Source organism: Ammospiza caudacuta, chromosome 3, assembly GCF_027887145.1.
Source record: "Ammospiza caudacuta isolate bAmmCau1 chromosome 3, bAmmCau1.pri, whole genome shotgun sequence".
Classification (NCBI taxonomy): domain Eukaryota; kingdom Metazoa; phylum Chordata; class Aves; order Passeriformes; family Passerellidae; genus Ammospiza; species Ammospiza caudacuta.
Genome location: NC_080595.1, coordinates 86,577,211 through 86,594,978, shown reverse-complemented (window position 1 = coordinate 86,594,978; position 17,768 = coordinate 86,577,211). Strand labels below are relative to the sequence as shown.

Below are 17,768 nucleotides of genomic sequence, written 5' to 3'. Positions count from 1 at the left end.
GATTTTCTGCTGGCTCAAATGAGAGTCTGTTTTGACCTGCCTAGGTGGCTTTTAAAACAGGGATTATTTCAGATAAGATTCAGACTACCTGTACTACAAGTTTAAGTCTCTTCAAGGACTTCTGACACACTGGCATTGTACTGTATGCTTCAAGAATATGGAAATGGTTGCAAGGCAAATGTGAAGTAGATGATGTATCCCATGCTACTAAAACCATGATCCACTGAGAAAGAGAACTTTAATTTTCAATTTCCTTTTACAGGTCATACACATGGGATGGGTAAATGAGAGGCTTGAAGGAACTGGTTCATCTCAGCTCTACAAATTCAAGTTTCTGGCCCTGAAGGGTTCATCCTTCTACATTTTCAGCACTCCACCGGTAAAAAAATTGATATTTTTGTATCAGTTTCATTGTAAATGGAAACCTGTTTGTTACATCTGCATTTGTTTTCCTTTATCAAGCAAAGTTTTCAGCTGAGATTTCAATGTAAGTTAAAGTCACAGATGCCACTGAATTTCAATAAACTGTAGATATTTAGCATCTTTCAAGGTCCTCTGAAAAGTTTGCTGTATGCTTTGTTTTTGAAGTTGTCAAGGTCAGGTTTTATTTTGGTTGGTGAGGCCTAATATTTCTTCCTTTATTTATTCTAAGGTATTTTGTAGATGTAATGAGTTGGTAGTTACTCTGCTTTCTGAAAGACAAGATGCAACATGAAATAAACCATCCATACATTGGATGATACTTGTGGATTTTTCACACAAGCAAGGGATCAAAGTGCTAAGCATACAGTTTGGACAAGTCTTGCTTTGATCATTTATATACCTCATTACAAGAATTCTGTTTCACAACAGGTGCCTTATAAAATGTTTTTCTAAAAATTAATTTAGAAGGGTGAAATGGAAATGAGCTGTAGAATTCCAAAAATGTTTAAAAACTACCTATACTTACCACATGTAATCCTTTATTTAATTTTTCCAGAAAACCTTTGCCTTAAACAAATGATAAAAGAATAAAATGTGGACTTAGCATGAAATTTCAATTATACAACTTGCCTACAGTTTTGCTCAGAAGGTGCTCAGTCTCCCAGTTTTGTCTGCTGGTCCAAAGAAAATCTGATCTTTTATATGTGTACTCTCTGCAGTACCATTGAGAAGTGCATACTTTTCAAAAGTTATTTGTGAACCTCAATGAAATGCAATAAGTAAAATTTCCCCCTCTCTAGATTGAAATTATTAATCCAATGATTCCAATTAATTTCAAACATTCTTAAATGGCCAATAGTATTCTTTTTAAAATGAGACAACACATGTGGGAAAAGCAGGGGGAGTCCCCCTCTGAAAATTCGGGGTTTCATATGTTAAGCCAAGGAACTAAAATTTGATACAATTACTACAATATAATTAAAATGTAATATCCAGAAATATTAAACAAATAAATAACACACCAAATGAATTATATTCCTCCTAAAGTTAAATTATTGTCTTCAGACCTGTTTCTAAGACACATTTTTGATATCATTAAAATTGTACATATATATGATACTAATTTGGGATAAACTACTTCATTTTCCATTTTCAGCAATATACTAAGAACAGGCAAGTGGGGATGACTGCTAGTAGAAATTACTTGATAGAATCTATTATCCTTTTGCAAATTTTTGTTGTAGGATCCTTGGCTTTCAAAAAATGAACCAAGGGGATCCCTTTGATCAATGTTTTGTGCCACCTCAATACTATGATGCACCAGCAAATGTGAAAGAGTCTATAAATCATAAAACTTGTTGACCGGTTTTCTTGCTCTTTTAACATGCCCCAGATGTCTCTCATCAAGGGAAAAACCCCCCAAAACTAAAGGCCAAATTCACAGTTTCCAGCAATCTCCTATGTGGAGACTTCAAACCTGGATCTAAAGCTTTGAAGCTGATCATCATTCTCCTGAGGCCACCTCCAGCCCTGGCTTTTGTTGATGTCCCTCCCTGCGGGGCAGCAGGGCCAGTCTTGGGCCCCACAGCCCTGCCCAGCCATGGTCCCACAAGCCAGGGCCACCCAGGGGCCCATGTCCAGCCCAGCCTCAGCCTGTCACTGCTCCCAGGGACACGGCTGGTGCCCCGAGCTGGGGCTGGCCCTGTCCCCATGGCTGCCCAGTGCCCATGGCTGCCCTGCTCCTGCCTGGGCCCTGCTGGGAGGGAGGCCACCACTTCAGAGCAGCCCGTGTGGCAGTGGTTTCTTCTTGGGGCTAAAGCAGAGCTAACACAGCCCTGTTTGAGCCGATGCTGAGCAGGGCTGGTGCAGCCTTTCCATTCTCTCTGCTCACCCAGCAAACTGCCTGGGGCTGGGACAGGCTGGGGGGCAGAGCCAGGACAGCTGATTTACACAGAGCAAAAGGGATATCCTGTACCATGAACCATCATGCTCAGCAATAAAAAATGAGGATGTGATCTTCAAAAGTAGCCTTTGATTGGAGAATGGCTAGGCGTTGCTCTACTTGGGGTGAGCATTGTGCGATTGTCTTTGCATGAATTGATTTCTTCCCCTTTCCATCACTTATTAAACTGCTGTCTTCTTGCCCCATGCGTTTTCTTGATTTTGCTCTTCCTATTGTCTCTCCCATCCCATAGCAGGGGACTGGGGAGTTAGTGAGAGGCTGTGTGGGTATTTGGCTGTGTGACAAGGTCAATCCACTGCAGGACCATGAGCTGGGACCTGCCTGGCAGGGACCGTGCCCTGACAGACCCTGGACAGCTCCCATGGCGCTGGTTCTGTGCCACGTGTCCCAGCTCTGTAGCTGGAAACACAGTTCCCCCCACAAAACTGTGAATAGAGTTCTTTCACTTCTTTTAGAGACATTGGATGCTACTGCTCTTACTGTTGCTCCTATGGAGGCTTGTATTTTTTTTTTTACTATTTTAAGCAGGAAAAAAAAAATAAAAAGAAAGACTGTTCAATCACAAAAATACAAATGTTTCAACTTACTTGATCTCTAGAAGATACAAATTTAACACATTTTATTTCAGAGATGTTGCTATTGCTATTTATATTCTAAATCAGTTGCATATCAGTGTATCAATATAGTGTGCACAGAGCAGATGACCTATAAATTCTAAACTTATCTTTATCCATAATTTTACAACTGCTTGTAAAAGGATGTAGTACAATTTCCACTCTTTTTCTATTTCATTGTGTGTAAAAGATGGCATGATTGTAAATACAGCTGCTCATTTTCATAAGAATGGAAAACATAGTTATATATGAGCAAAAATAAAGAAAATTGTGGAAAATAATGGATACTTTACTATGAAATAAATCACTATGGCAAGTAATATTCTATTTATATGCTATTGCTACAATATCTCAGATGGTGATTCCAGAAATGTCGAGGCTTCACTGCAGTAGTAAATATCAAGGATCATGTGATTAACAGATAAGGGTCCTTTTGCATCCCTGAAGTGGCTTATCTGATTGTATTTAAGAAATTTACAGATTTCATTTACACACTGCTATATTAGAAATGTGACCCATTTCTAAAAACTGAATATCTGAAAAACACTGCTGAACCAATAGAAATTATTCTTGTGTAATTTTAAATATACAAGCAGTACTTTTAATGCTGTCATATAAGTTCTAAATACTAAAAATAATCTTTTTTTAAAAAATTCTTGGTTTTCTTGGGTTTTTTTGTTTGTGTTTGTTTTTTTTTCCATTAAGGAGCGAAAAGATGATTGAAATTAATTACTCTTTACCTATAAGTATTTCATCTTCTCCTTAGACCTTTTTAGTACTTCTAGGGAGGTTGGATAATTCTGCTGAATTCTCAGATAATACAGCCTTTGCAGTATTCCAGTAATAAATATTATCAGCACTTCAATTTTTTTCCTTTACATTTATTCAAATATTTTTAATATTTTGGGGGCCTCTGGAGACTTCTAGAATCAGAGTCTGTGTTCAGAGAAAGTCCAAGAGTATGTTATGTTAATTTGATTTCAGTGATTTTTGAAGTATGATTCTCTTTTACATTCACACCATATTTCTTTATTTAATGGTGATCTCAGAGCAGGCATGAAAGTCTTTTATGCCTATTGCCAGTTCTTGGCTTCTTTTCTCTGCCTCTGTTGAGGTCAGGATTGAAGGCACTCAAGGTTATATTTTGTGTTCAGACTTAGGTGTTTATTTTTTCTTATCTATGTTACAGTCTCACAGGTAGTGAGTTCTGCAGTATTTCACTAATAAGGTGCAAAATGGCTAACTATCATTTCTTACAAGGTCTTTTAAGGCTAACCTATCCAATTAAAGAAATGGCACCTAAATTATCTTCACTTTTAACCCAATAACCAATCACTCAAAGTCCATAATGCAGACTTCTCTGTCCAATTACAAAATACCACCCAAACCCATGCAGAAGAAGGAAGAAGGTAAAGAAGAAAGACCAGCCTCTGCCCTAAAACCTCCATCTTTCTCCATATATATTACTATATTCTAAAACCTTAAACTCTTAAGTTTTACACCCTGTGATGTTGCACACTTCTAATCAAACTACACACCCATAATCTCAGTGCTATCAATCAGTTTTGGAAGCCTTCTCCACAGCCTCAGGTCAAATGCAGTGCTCTCTTGGGAGCCAGAGTCTGTCAGCACAGAAAGTCTAAAATTCTCAGCATCCAGAACTCCAACACCTATTTTATAATTCCAGAGTTCTCTTACAGAGCGTAATTTCATGAGCTAATTGCTTACTGTGTGTGTCAAAATGAGTTTAACTTCATTGTTTTCTCTCTATTTTAAATAATAACTTTTTAAAGAAAAGCCAATTATTAACTCACATATTTAAAGCTAAATATATTTGGAATTTAAGTTTGAACTGATGATAAGGTCACCTGGTCTATGTAAAGCTAGATTTTTTCAGTTTGTTTATTTTCAGAACTCCATTGTAATGCCTGTTTTTAAACCATGAGGAAATTGCAGAAACACATGCTAAAGTAAAAAGTTTTCTGCAACACTTGGAACTTTTGTAACTCTATATACCTCTTTTAGTCTCTCATAAGAGACTTGGAATTGTAATTTCAGATTCCTATTTTTTGTAACCCTGTTTGGTTTTATTATCTTTCTGATCAGCTCAGTGTTTACCTGTGAGTTTACAAATGTCTTAGTTTTGCAATGTTCCTGAAAGGATTAATATAGCTAAATGTCTGCAGAACCAATTACTCAACATGTACTAAACTGGGTTAGCTATGGAAGTGGTCTGCCAGTAATATAGATAACAACATTCAGCTCCTCTTGGTCATAAATTCATATAGTAGATGAACACGAATTAAAGTAGAAACTTACTGAATGCTAATTGAAACTCTCATGCAGTTTGACGCTATTCCTGAAACTGTCTGAACTAAATTCATATGAATGCAAGCATGTCTCATTGAGTCATCTATTCTGAATGGAGCTGTTTGAAATGTTTTGTCAAATGCTTCATAAAAAATAATAACACTGTCATGCCAAGAAATTGCAATCTATAGAATACCTGCAGGAACAATTCCAAGGGGAAATAATGAGGAAAAACTACTTTATTGACTAAGAAATATACTTGGGTATCTCATTTATCTTAGGTACTTGTTACCCAGTTATTAGATGTGTGATGATGGATAACCTGCAATAAACTGGAACATTCTTTAAATCAAATGAAGGATATCGCAATTTTCATGAACTTTCCTGATTATTTCCAGGTTTTCTTCTTGACTAGGACTGTATGGTTATTTGTGGGGTTTTAAAAGTAAAGCAGTCTCTAACAGTAACATTTTAAACTTCGACATGCTATGATAGTGCTGATAAAACTATAAATAATTTCAGCTGTCTGTTTAGATTCTAATATGTAATATGTTTATTTTGCCTCCTTAAAATTCCTCTCAACATGCTTTTTTATGTTCTGAGCACCTTGCACGCAGTGGTATTCAGACTGTTTCACTCTCTAAGTATGGCAGCCTTTCTCTGACAGACACAGGTAAAGAAAACCTTGGCTTATATAGGTGACAGCAGCTGTCACTATCAGTGCCTGCCTCTGCTGAAAAAGTCATATGAGGTTACACAGCATCAAAAGATGAAAGAGATGTGTGGAATAATGGGAAGAAATCTGAAGTACTCAGAGTAAATTCAATGGCACAGCAGTGTCACCTTCATCCATCATTAATGGTGCAAAGATCCCCAGCAGTTAAAATTAATCTTCAGGAATCAAAACAAATGATATGAAGAAATAAAAGTGCATTCATATCTCAACAGGTTTCAGGTCATAGCCTATGTCACCAAAGCCAGTGGCATAAACAACAAATGAATCAGTGCTTATGCTTCTATGTCTAGCCACTTAGAGCAAAAAAGGTTCTCCTGATGTTATCTGAGATGGAAAATATCCTTTCCCTTTGAAAAATTCAAGACCAAATAATAAACTAGCCTCCATTCTACTCTAAACCTTATTTTGAAGAAGCATGAATATCCCTTTGGAGTATTAACAGTAATGGGGCAAAACATGTATTATTTAATTATTTTCTTTTCAAAACAGCCATCAAAGTACAAACTATTTTTCTGGACATAAGATTAATCAAAGACTTGCAGTGCTTACTCTATTGTGAGCCTGTTAAAATGTACATTTCTCTATGAATTAACTTTATAAGTCCTTTGTTTCAGTTCTTTCAAAACTTAGGTTATTTCTTATTTGTGCAATAATTAAATTGCAAAAATCAAATAAAATATTGGATGGACTTAGAAAAAAATAAGTAGAAATGGAAACCTAAAAAACAGAAAGATATGTCTTTAAAAATTGCTGCCTTTTTATAAAGGGATGGGAGGACAAGTTAGTACCTAGAATTTCTTTACATTTCTAAACCAGCTGACATCAGATTTAAATTTGAAAAAGTTTAAGTAGTACTATGTGCTTTTATCATGTAGCTTTAAAATTACCTGTATGTAATGTTTTGAGCTTTAATTTTTGAAACATTTCTCATAGTAAAATAAAGTGCGTAATCTGTTTTATATATTGTAGTGGATGTATTGTGTTCAAGTAATGTTTGCCATTTGATTGTTAAGATACAGAAATGATGAAATGGAGAATCCTAGAATGTGAGTCCCTCTATATCCTGAAAAGATGTGGTGCTAGAATTTCTAGAGTTCTTCAGTCCCATTTCAGTTGGTGATTCATAATATCTAAATTTAATAATCTGAAAAAACTAATCTAAACCTGAGAGAAGTTGGGAGAAGATTAGATTATTAGATTTAGTTCTTAATAATTAGATTATTAAGAATTAATTCAGATTATAAGATTAGAAGGAAACTAACACCAAGTTCACATTACTCCTCCAAAGGACCCTGAAGTTACATTTCATAACTCACAGAAGTCCCATTAGAGTCCTGTAAGTGTTGTACTGGTTTGGAATCTCATCAAGTTATTACAATTCTGTTCAACAGCTTAAAATTTTAAGACACTTGAAAATTAAACATTAAATAAATTCTAAAAGAACCAAAACATGTTGATATCTCCATGCAAATCATCAGGAGAAATACTAAATTTTTTGAAGGTGAATTATGTGCTACTGTGAACACAGAGAAAAAGAATCTGTGATTGAAAATGTTTTGACAGAAAAGTTTTTCTTTATGCTAATTATTTTAATTCATTCTTTCTGCTTTCTTCCTTTTGGTTGGGATGTGGGAATAGGACAAAGCTGTATAAGCCCTAGAATTTTAAATTATTCAAGTTACTATTAAAGTTACCAAAATACTTATTTCCATATGCCAAAAGCCTCAGAGGTGCAACCTAGTCAAATCCTTCATCTGTCTATGCAGCCACTCCTGTGCATTCCCCAAGAGCTAGGATTTTGCACTAAAACATATAAGCAAAAATGATACATATTCCCATTGAATTTTTCCTATGTGTGAGTTCTTTTTTTCTTTTTTTCTTTTTTCTTGAACAATATAGGCTGGGTGCTGTTTTTAATAGAAAACAGATTATCACATCATATCATGAAGTGGAATTTTAGTAAAAACTTCAGTCATTCTTGCTATTTAGATTTTAACAGCCTGTCATGTCAACAGGATTAGGTAATGAAATCAAAAGAAAAGAAAGTATAGGTGTTTTCATATTATTGAGCATGCAGTTGATATTTTTTTTGATTTTAAATATTGCAGTCACATAGTCCTTTTCCAGTTTTAGAATAAATATTGAGTTATTGCCTCCCTAGTGCATGTAAATTCAAAACTGAATTTTGGAATACATCTTGATGTATTGATTGTAAGATTTTTTTCATAGTTAGACATGAAGCTGAATGACTCTGTGTTTGAGACCGAGTTCTCTGTGTTAGCATCTTGAGAAATAAAATTGCTTATGTAACTAACCACAGAGATTACAAAGACATTTCCATCATACTCGGAAAAGAAGAAGTAAATTATTTAACACGTTTTAATTCCTGTTTCTGTAAAAATTTAATACTATTTGCAGTCTTTTCTAAATGCTGAATATTAAATGTAGTGATATGCCTATATTTAAAAGATCCAGTAGAATAATGATGGGTGAAATCTTTTCTTTTTTTTTTCATCTAAACATGATTTTCAAATTAAAAATGTGTTAATAATTTTTTTTATATTATAGGTGAGCACACTAGACTGGGTACGAGCTGAAAAAATCTATAACCTCTGTGAGGTTCTATTTAAAATTCACAAGGTAGGTTTCCCAACTATTCCAGTGATTTTATTTAGTAAAGTTAACCTTTTCCTGTTGATGATAAGCTCAAATTAATCTCAACTAGGAATAACTAGTATTCAAATAGTTCATCTTTTTTTATAAAAAGCTATTTGCAACTGCTAAGGCATTAGCTTGGAAGTATAAGAAAATATGGAAAAGGGGGTAAGCTCGAAGTGAACAAGTTACTAACATGTTTTCTTATTGAAGAAAGTTTTCAGTATTAGAGCTAAATATGATACTTCAATATGAAATATCAGTGAGACACACTGCTAAGCATAATGATATTAGTTTTTTCTTAGTGGGTCAGATTTTCAAGCAAACATGATAAAAAATGCTCTTGCTGTAATTCTTGATCCATATAAAGATATTTTCATTTTTGAAATTGAAAATATAAAATTATGTCCTTGTTGTATCATATGTATTGATTGTTGTATCAAGTATTGTAATGTTTTTTTTCTTTATAAAGGGCAACATGTCATGTTTGTTTCCCATAGAATTAATTTTCTTCCCCCAACTAGAAAAACTCCATGTTTTCTGTCTAGCTTGTTCCAATTAAAGATTTGCATCAAAATATTAGCACTTTATGGAAATAATTGGCTTATGGAATATATTGTTTAATAAAATGCATCAGATAGATTAATTTTGTTCTCCAACAAAAACAAAACCTTTTCAGGTGAGATAAGGCTACTGTGAGAGCCTATTTGCCTAGGAGAGTAAAGAATATTTTCACACAAAAAAAACTATCTTTTCAGATAAAATAGTATTTCAGTGAAAAATTAAAGCTCACCTTTAGTTCTCACCAGCTGCTGCCCTTCTCTGCTGTTTCTCTTTGACCACACACTGATGTGGTGGAAAAGGCAGGTTGTTGCTGTTACCTGTTACAGATCCTGCACTGAAGCAAAAGTGCTTAAGGTTTTTGATTTGGTCTTTTTGAGGGTTGTTTGGTTTGCTTTGGTTTGGGGTGTGTAGGGGTTTTTTTAGTGTTGTAGGGTTTTTTTTTATTTGTTGGGGGTTTTTTTCTGGTGCAGGTTATTCAGGGCATGGGAAGGAAGTGTTTTGGCAGTGCCATGCCAGGAAAACAGTAGTCCTGGAGTTCAGGGCTAGAGCACAGGAGGAGAGCCATATTCTTGTAGTCATGGCATTAATTTATGTGACCATGTCTCCAGCTGGGAACATATGGGGAAATTCAGGTCCTTCCCATCACTATCATACCAACAAAAAGTAGATGTTCTGTCACAGATCATTTATTTAGTCTCTTTCATATTTTTTATAATTTCAGTTTTGGCTCATAAATAAGTCAGGCACCAATGAAATATATAGACATTAAGCCTTTTGGGAAGATATTCCTGTGGCTTGGGTTTTGGTTTTGGTTTTTCTCCTATAATTGTTACTGCTAAAACTCAGTTGTTCCTGGAATATTATGGTAATTTCAAGGATATTCTGTCTTTCTGCAGCTTCTGCAATACTTTTTCATTAAGAAAAAGAAGTTGGGAAATAAACTACTCATGGTTCAACTCTTTAATGTTCTTGACATTTTAATAAATGAATGCCTAATTGCCAGTCTTCATGAATAAGTAAGCTAAAGTACAAAAGCTCGAATTGAACTCCTTAACCTCTTTTCTGTTGATTCTTTGGTATAAATGACAATGAGGCAAACAGAAGAAATCCAAAAAATTGTAAGAGATTAAGGTTTCTGCATTAGATGTAATAGGCTTATGTTGTAAAAGCTGCCATTTGGGGAGGGGGGTTCTTAAGGATTTTCAGAAATGCTGGTTAGAACTAGTGCAAAACTGTGGGAGTGTGTGTTTTGTATCTTCTCACGAAATATGGATTTTAAGGAGAAGTGTTCTTGTTACACACCTAATTGTAAACTTCTCATCTATGTTTATTATGATGCAAGAGTTAAACAGGGAAAATATCAATCCAATATGGAACTTAAATTTTAAAACAGAATGTTTGATATATTTTAGATTTGGATGCATGTATACATAAATATAAATACACAAATATGTGAATTAAAATTCATATCTATAATATGCCTTTGCATATTTCTGTTCATTTGGTGGTAACAGCCAGATGATTTGAAATGTAATGTCTTGCATTGCATGTGTTTATTCTTATAGCTTGCCTCATAATTCAAACTCTTACTGTGATCCTGTACATTTTTAAAAGTCATTTGTCTTAAGAACATTTTATTTTCTTTTATTGTCTGGTATTTTCACATGAAAATTAAAAAAAAAATGCTAATATAGTAGTCTAAAAGCCAGGATATGCAGCACTGAGTCTTGAAGCACATGTAATATCTGTCACTCCATAGCTGCTGAACACCAGAATATATGCAGGAATTTTGTTCAACTTCCTTTTCAACAGTGCAAAGAAGTGTTGTAAAATAACAGAGCTTCATCACATCTGTTTTCTCCTCAGGTAGTAGCAGGGCCAATTTTGACAACACAGTGCTTTGTACCCTAGTGGCAATATGTGGTGCTCCCTAGATGCCCCATGAATCATTGCTAATTATTTTGGAGTTTCAGTCTTTTCTGCCCCATGATATCAGAGAGAAATGGGGATAGGGAAGGATTCTATCTGAAAAACAGAAAAGCAAAGATATGTGTAATTTGGAAATTCAAGCTGTGAAAGTACTTAGATGTATAAGTTGTATCTTTTTAATTTAGTTTTATTTTCCTCTATATTTATGTTAATCAACGAAGTCTTGAAATATTAGGGAAGTTTCTTGTATTAATTTCTTTACATTTACAAAACATTGTATTGCAGGTATATTTTTTTATTATGTAAGTTTAATGTACATTTTCTCTGCTTTATCTTGAAGGTGATGGCAGGATCTTGTTTCAGTCTCCTTGTAGTTACAGAACAGCGTTGACAGCTATTGGAGGACATTCCCCTGTTGTCATTTCTAGAATTAGCCCTTGGGTGCTTGAAAAATTACTGCATTCCTTGGGGTTTCACATATTGGAATCCAAGTAGAATGGAGTAATTATAGTATCCTGTAGAGCTGGTATACAGCTCCTGGAATGTATTGAAACATTCAGGGGTTTCCTTCTTTTTTCACTGTAAGCAATGTATTTGCACAAGCTCCCTTTAAATTATAGATGTATTCCTTAGGTAATTTTGACAGTACTTTGGGACTGCAGGAGTAGCATGGATTAAAAGATAGGGAATAAAGCAAATAAGAAGCAAAGAGAGAAGCTGTCTTTGACATAATTATTTAACTCCTAGAACATTTCTTCAACACAATTGTTGACATAATGGCGTAGTATATCCAAGTACCCATCACTTACAGAAGGCAGTGTTGCTTCAATTGTTTGGTTTTGCCAGATGAAGAATCACATACTGAAACATATCTTTCAGCTCTGGCTTGCTGATGATTGCTGGCTACAAGCAAACTTGTATTTAGGTATTCACCAGGACTTTGATCTTGAAGACCAGAGGCTGTATTGTTTCAGTGTCATGGTTGGTCATGGCAAGAGCCACTATTTCAACGTAGAGCTGGGCAGTGAATTGGCAGTGTGGGAGAAATCATTCCAAAGAGCAATTTTCTTGGAAGTTCAAAGATCAGGGGTAAGTAGTGAACAATTTAAGTCATTTAATCTGCAAAATAAGTATAAAATATTTTGAATTATTTGTATGTTTAATAATTTCATTCAATTGATGTCCTCCATGACTAAGGATCTGAGTACATTTAATACAATGAAGGCTTCTGAAAGCTTCATCATCACATCAATATTTTTCTGACAATGACTGTGTAATACCAGTCAATGAGCATGTTATGACAGATTGAAAATTGAAAGTAATCATTTGTAAGTTCACCTTGATTATTAAAAACTGGAAATTAATATATTTTACCACTGGAAAACTCTCAGAAGTTTATTTAGTCCAACTTGAACATTTTCTTCCAGAAAGCTAATTTTCTTCTCATGTAAGGTAAATATTATATGGTTTACATAATGCTTCTGTATTCAAAGAAATATTTTGCTCTTATATTGTTAATTGTGAATTGGGATTGGCCTTGTTAACATTGGAAGAGTTTGAAGACAGTATAAAAGTGAAAAGAAGTTTGTAATAGTCGTGAATTCTCAAAATTAAACAGCAGATTTTCACTTTCTGCTGGCTAGTAAATCTAGATCCATACTCTCAAGTGAACTGGAAGAATGTTAGGGGAGTGTATTCATTGAGACTATAGACCTCCTCCAATTAAAAATACATTTGCACAGTTTAACGCAAATGCAAACTTGATTTGGTGTGCTCAGGTTTCCAGTGCCCTGTGAGCCTCCTAAAGACATTTGAAACACTGAGAACAGTGGATCTCAGCATTGTATTAACACGATTCCAAGGAGCAGGAGTCCTATCGCAGGTGGTTAATCAGCTTGTCTAAACTTCCAGATCTCTGGGATTCTAAACAGGTTTCTGGGTTCTTACAAGGTACTTAATTAGAACCCTTCTATTTGTCTCTTTGGACTGATGAAGGAACAAAAATATTTTGTAACAGTTCGAAGTACTGAATTCCTGAGAAGGAACGCAGTTCTTCAGGAAAATATTGATCCTTATATATATTATCCATATAAAACCAGATAACATGATTGAAATTAAGTATAACAAGCACGCAGATTAGTTGGCTCTTTATCTGATTAAATTTCTGAATATTTATTGTTAAATCTCAAAGCTTGCTTTTCCTTTACATCTTTAAAATTAAGGAATGATTCTTTGCTTATGGAATGATCTTTTGTCATTTGAATCAGTCATCTAGACTCATTTCACACAAAATACATTAAATTTCCTGCAGCTGTGGTTTAACCTATCTGAAACCTCCAGGAAAGTAATTCAAATAAAATCTTGATTATAGTGCTCAAGTCTCCATATGTGTTTCCTATGTCTTCATTTTCTCTCACATAGTAGGATACATCCAAATTTACTGTAAACTACTATGTCAGTAGAGTTCAGAGTACTATGGTCAGTCTCCAGCAGTGAAAAGTCTTTTTACTGCACTATTTTCTTTCTCCATTCAAAGCATAAATTCTGGTGTGAGTGCCTTTCTTTTCAGAACAATGTCAAGAGCAGCATGAATGAGGTGCAATTTAATATTACATAGAATATTTCAAGTCCTAGAAAAAGAACTGGCATTCCAGTACCCAGAAAATTCAAGCTTTTCACTGGTATGTCAGTGTGTAAAAGTTCTTTCTTTTGGAGAATTTTGGAAATTATTTTTTATTCATAAATGATTGGGCAAGATTCATGGCAGCTGTTGGATTACATTGTGCCATTTCAGCTATTCTTATTTAAATGGAGCTTGGTCCTGTTTGATGTAGAGTGTAGTTAAGATCTTGCCTGTGAGTTTTTGTTAACCCTTTCCTGTACATACCCTTTGTATTTGGTGTTTCTATAATAAGAGCTGTACTTCTGAGAAGATGCTGTCCTTACACAGTCCATGAAGAGAAATGCTAAGGTGCAGTGCTCCTTTTGAATTTTATCTGCCGGTGTTATGTCTTTCTTTTACAATTCTTTTGAAAATGGCAGCAGCAGTAGATGACAGAAAGAATGCAATAAAGCAGGAAGAAACACCCCTCACAATATTGCTCCCCTTTTAGCTATCTTAAATCCCTATTTCTAGCTGCAATTGTTTACAAAAGTTTTACCAAGAAACTCTGAAATTCAGTGACCCTGGTGAAATTAATCTATTTGCAGACAATGATAACAAACAGATGTTGAATCCATGTACTAGAAATACATGGGGTTTTTTCCTAGAAAAGCTATTGTAGTTGCTGATGGCATAACTTGGATAGATGAGGGCAATAAAAATGCAGGAGAAGTGAGGCAGAAAGGCAATTGAAAGAGAGAAAAAGTGTTGTTGAAAAATATTTCCATGAGGCTGGTAATAAAAGTCAGCATTGCAATAGTGGAAGATAGGCAATGAAATCCTCTCAGTCATATACTGAAGTTAAATTACCTCCTGCAAATCCCAGCATGAATGCTTGTTTCACCTGGAACATCCTAAACAGTGCAAGATAAATAAATGATGCTCATATTAGGTACTTTTTCTGATGGTTTTTTTTTCCAAGATTTTTATGGTGCAGAAAATCTTAAAAACTAAGAGATTGGTACATTTTCCAGAGCTCTTACTAATTCTTTGACCCTTCAGCTTGGTCTTGTCAATAGCATAGGATATTATTCCACATTGTTTTCAATTATGTCTTTTTTAAATTTCTAAATCAGTATTCTTGCTTTGCCTCAGACTAGTTTTTCCAAAGGAAATTATTTTGACTCATCTGAGTCTTGGATATGGTTATTAAATTAATGCAGAAACATCTCAAAGGGATGATTTGGATCAGTTGTGTTCAGTAGGAGGATGGAGGAGAATACTGGAATAGTGGAAAGAGTGACAGTAATGTATTTTACCATCAGCTGTAGAAAAATTGGACCAACAGTTTTGTCATGTTGAAACCTTGTACATGTAAGCTTTGTTTGATGGCTGGAAGAGGACAGAGGAGAGGAATCTTCTTTACAAATGAAAGAAGTATCAGGAGACTGAAAAAAAAACATGCAATGGGAAAATAATCTACCACAGCGTTTCTAAAGTACCTGTGGTGGGTATATAGTGATAAGACATGGTTGCATACTCTCCTCACTAGCAATTCTAACACAAAAGAAAGTTTTCCCTTCATACTTCCAGCTGTGATGAAGATGCTGCAAATTCTTTCCAATCCTCATACAGCTGAACAAATGTATTGAAACCATTTTTGTTGCTTGGACAAAATATTTGTTTAATGTGAGTTACTCCAAGGATTAAAATAGGCTGGATCTCATTCAATTATAACAGAATAAGCAAGAAGTTTTGATGCCTCATTATTTTCCATGCTTAAAGGTAAGTGCTTCTAGTTAACTTCTTTCCATTTTGTTCCATGATTCAGTGACTAATATCAACAGAGAAATAAACCCTTGAAATACAATTATTATTTATTTTTTAAGTCAGGGATATGAATATATAGAAAAATTCTAGCAGTAAAATTCATATTCCTGGAATGATACAGGTTCCTCATGTGAAGAATATACATTACTATAAATCAAAATAATACTAATAAAATAAAATAAATAAATACTAATAAAATCAAAGTAAACAAAGCAAGCAAAGTAAACAAATGAAGATTAATGAATGTTCCAACTTATTTCAGTTAGCACAATTGGAAATCCAAAATTATTTTATAATGAACATAAATGTATGATGCATTTTTCCTGCACTTTCCCTCTTTTAAAATCATTTAACATAAGCCACATATTCTGTGGATGTTTTATGTTCTTTTATGCATTTTTAATATGTCTTTTTTTTTTCTGAGAAGTTAATACCAAACCATTCTCTATAGAAGGATTCTTGGTGCTGCATATATGACTCAGAATCATTGTGACTCAGAATTGCTCTCAGACAGATAATGTCTGTTCCTGGACAAAGCAAAAATAATTATTGGGAATAATTGTGCATGCAGACCTAGAGCTTCGTTTCTATGGGATTCCCACATTAGACTCTTAATTTTATTTCTACAAATATTGTGCTGCTAAAACACCATGATGAAAATTCCTTAAAATTATATAATAGATAAGCACAATTGATAATTTTGTTTTGTTTTGTAAGCAACAATTAATTGCTTTTGCATATTAGTTATTCCAGCTAGTTACTGTTTTCCTCTGTGAACTTGAGTCTTCCATGCTTAAAAAAGGTGACAGACATGAGAATGACATAGCTTGCACAATGCTTAGTTCACCATCTTCCTGTTGCACTTTAACATTTCCCCCTAAACACTCTGTCTTCTTCTGGCAGATTGGTACAAAGTACATAAGGAATCTGTAGTCATGTTGTTGATTATTAAAACCAACCAATCAACCAAAAAGTCACATAACTATTTTGAAGAAATTATTAACTCAATAACCTTTCCTCAGCTTTATATGTCTTTGCCTTTTTGCTTGATGGACTATTTTTCATTAATTATCTGGTCCTGGTTATCTTTGGTATCCTCTCTTCTATCCATCTTTTAAATTTCTTTATAATACTTTGTCATAGATTTTGCTAGTTCATCAGTTTGAATTAATTTCTAATGTATTCATAATATGTTCATTTGAGAAAATGAAGTTTTTTTCCATGAAAAAGATATTGTTCATTATACAAATCCTTTCAGAATACTGTTGACAGGTGTTGATTTTCACCTCTTGACTTTCTAGTAAAGATTTATGGGTTTAAATTTTTTTTTATAAAACTTGTCCATGTAATGCTTCTTTCTCATCATTCCTTCTCAGCTCAGCAAATAATCAGTGCAACCTCCTCATTACAACATCTGCTTGCTGTTTGTTCTAGACCATTTCATAATTTTAGATGCATATCTTTATTTAAAATCTTCTTAAAGGGTTAACTACAATTAATTTAAGACATAGAGAAGTGAATAAGTTCTTTCCAATTGACTTCAACAACATTTCAAGGAAACCATTTTTTTGGTCATAATTTCCCTTTAAAAGCATTCAGTTGACTATATTGTACAAAATAACAGTGTAATAGTGACTGTATGCATACATGCTACTTACTAACCAGTCACAACCAATAATTGATTCATAACATGAAAAGCAGTGTTTATATTTTAAATCACATTGTTGCTTCTATGATGTGTAAAACCACATAATCATGAAAGATCAAAAAGAAAGAACTGCACAAAATTGCACTGATATTTTAGGACTTCACATTTTCACAAAATTAATGGATAAATAGCTCCCATATCTTGAGCAGCTCAAGAGAGAGCTAAAATTAATTTAGTTAGGCATTTATTCTTTGTCCACTGGAGATAACTATAAATTCCTCATGATTTCAAAATTAGGAGTCAGATGGAGAAAATCCCTTACATAGAAGCTCAAATGGCTTCTAAATAATTGTTTTTTGTAAACTGAATTTCAATGCATATTTTATCAACATGCCTTCATATTTGCCTAATGCTGAGTGTTCAACGAGTCACCAATATAAATAGTGATGTGTGCTGGTCAGGGTTATGGATTCCTTGCATTCCCAGCATATGGA

General features: G+C 34.2%; 1 protein-coding gene across 1 annotated transcript in view; it reads left to right on the top strand.

Moving 5' to 3' along the window:
- SNTG2 (syntrophin gamma 2) overlaps positions 1-17,768 on the top strand; it is a 119,036-nt gene that overhangs the window by 80,292 nt on the left and 20,976 nt on the right. The window contains exons 11-13 of the mRNA XM_058802349.1: positions 263-379; positions 8,615-8,686; positions 12,074-12,283. Of these exons, the coding sequence (XP_058658332.1) occupies positions 263-379; positions 8,615-8,686; positions 12,074-12,283 (399 nt within the window). The remainder of the gene's footprint in view (positions 1-262; positions 380-8,614; positions 8,687-12,073; positions 12,284-17,768) is intronic.